Here is a 2,500-nt window from a genome sequence, read left to right as displayed (position 1 = left end):
AAAATGATGAAGATCTCATAAACGGGAAATGTAACTCGTAGAAAAGATAATGAAAGAAGTGACATATCCCACAAATAAAAGTAAACTGCAAACAAGCAACCACGATCTACTGCAACAGCTGTTATACTGCAGAAAGAGGTAAGCTGATAATTAAAAGAAAAAAGAAGAAACAAAGGATGCAGAAAGCAGAACAAGAGAGGAAACAGAAGAATACGATGAGAAAGATGAAGCGACAAAGGAAAAAAGAAGAAGACGAAGGAGAAGAAGAAGGGGTGGAAAGAAAAGGAGGAGGAGGAGGAGGAGGAGGAGAAAGACGAAAGAAAATTAGTAATATCCTTAATAGAAGATGAAGACGACGATGAAGAAAATAAAATAGAAAGAATAACAGACGATAAACAATAACCCAAAAATAACATCAAACAGACAACGGATGACCCCCGCCCCCCTTCAAAAAAAGGAAGATTAGAAAACAGAGAAGAATCCAGCCCAAACACTCACATTTCTGTCCATGACGGGATGGTCGAAGTCGAGCAGCTTGTTGACCAAGACGTCCCCCGTGGTTGGGTCGATCCGGAATTTCTGCTCCTCGTTCCCTTCGACAATTTCGTACGTAATGTTGTTCACTGCAAGGATACGCGGGGCCCGGGAGATGTATAACATAGGTTGTGAGACTCGCGTTCATTGTATGCTATTATTTGACCGTTTTTTTTTGCTTTGTTTTGTTTTGTTCTTGTTTTGAGAACGTGGAAGGGATGTGAACTATATATACAAGGAAACTAGGAGACGGTGAGTCATATAGTATAGGTTGTGGGATTCCATTGGTTTCGTGTTTATTGAATGTTGTTACTCGACCGGTTGTTGTGTTCTGAAAAAGTGTTGGATCTGTGTGAACGCGAGATGCAAGGAGACACAACAAGAGTTATATAGTATAGGTTGTGAGACTCGAGTTTCGTGTTTAGTGAATGTTCTTATTTGACTGTGTATTTTTCTATATTTTGAGTAAATGGGACGGACGTGTGTAACGAAAGATGGAAGGAGACGGTGAGTAATATAGTTTAGGTTGTGGGACTCCGTTAGTTTCGTGTATATTGAATGCTTTTACTCGACTGGTTGTTGTGTTCTGAGAATGTATGATGAATGTGTGTGAACGAGAGATACTTGTGGAAATTTAATACTGATGGAAATTATATAAAAACGCAAATGTTGGAAATTGGTTATATTGATTATGTATAATCAATATAAGATTAATAATGATAATAAGGATAATGATAATGATTATAATAATGATAACGAAAATAATAATAATAATAATAATAATAGTAGTAGTAGTAGTAGTGGAAGCAGTAAAAGTAGTAGTAATAATAATAATCTTAATAGTGAGAATAATAATGATGATGATAATAATAATAATAATAATAATAATAATAATAATAATAATAATAAAAACAATGATAACAATGATAATAGTAATAATAATAATAATAATAATAATAATAATAATAGTAGTAGTAGTAGTGGTAGTAGTAAGAATAAGAATAATAACAATGATAATAATGATAATAAAAATAATAACAATAATAATAAAGATAATTAAAAGAAAAAAACATAATAATAATGGTAATAATGAGATCAATCATGAAAATCATAATGATGATAGTAATAATGATAATACCATTACTATTAATATAACAATTATTATTATCATCATTACTACAGCTAAGTGAACAGATAACAACGACTACAGTCCCAAATCCAACGACCACCCACCTATATCGGGGTCGAGGACGGGCAGCCTGATGCCCGTGGGCTTCCCGAGCTCCCTGTTCTCCGGAAGCTCCACCTCGAACACGCCCGACGGAGCGAACACGGGCGCCACGTCGTTCAGGTCCTGCACCGTGATCCAGTAGGTCGTCATACGCTCGTGCTCTGCGGGGGGAGAATGAGAGAGAGAGATAAGGAGAGAGGGAGAGAGGGAGATAAAGAGAGGGAGGGAGGGAGAGAGAGAGAGAGAGAGAGAGAGAGAGAGAGAGAGAGAGAGAGAGAGAGAGAGAGAGAGAGAGAGAGAGAGAGAGAGAGAGAGAGAGAGAGAGAGAGATAGAGAGAGAGAGAGAGAGGGATTGAGGGTGAGGGAGAGGGAGAGGGAGAGGGAGTATAGTGACCTGTTCTCGTGATCTCTCTCGTCTCACATACCAGAAAACCCACGTGTTTCTTATCTTACAGTAACTCCACTGTCCTCAGCCGACTCCAGCAGGTCTACAGCCGTGACAATGACGAAGTAACCTAATTCAACCCTTATTGCTCGTAAACAATTCCCATGCTGTTATTCTGATGTTTTTGTGTATAATCATATCCTGTTTATACTCAAACTGTTCGTTAGAAAATGCTTATTCTGAATCACTAAGTATGTTATCGCTATTATTATCGATATTCAAATGTCTTTATGTTATATGAATATTCAGCATATCTGTCTCCTTACCACGATATTTTTTAGTTCTGTAAA

General features: G+C 37.2%; 1 protein-coding gene across 1 annotated transcript in view; it reads right to left on the bottom strand.

Moving 5' to 3' along the window:
• The window catches only part of LOC125034934 (neural-cadherin-like), a 31,735-nt gene extending 29,820 nt beyond the window's left edge, over positions 1–1,915 (bottom strand). Inside the window, exons 1-2 of the mRNA XM_047626980.1 lie at positions 1,768–1,915; positions 499–623 (exon numbers count right to left, since the gene is read on the bottom strand). Of these exons, the coding sequence (XP_047482936.1) occupies positions 499–623; positions 1,768–1,915 (273 nt within the window). The remainder of the gene's footprint in view (positions 1–498; positions 624–1,767) is intronic.
• Positions 1,916–2,500: the final 585 nt, after the last annotated feature.

This window comes from Penaeus chinensis, chromosome 19, assembly GCF_019202785.1.
Source record: "Penaeus chinensis breed Huanghai No. 1 chromosome 19, ASM1920278v2, whole genome shotgun sequence".
In the NCBI taxonomy this organism is placed as follows: domain Eukaryota; kingdom Metazoa; phylum Arthropoda; class Malacostraca; order Decapoda; family Penaeidae; genus Penaeus; species Penaeus chinensis.
This window is presented reverse-complemented; position numbering and strand designations above follow the sequence as displayed.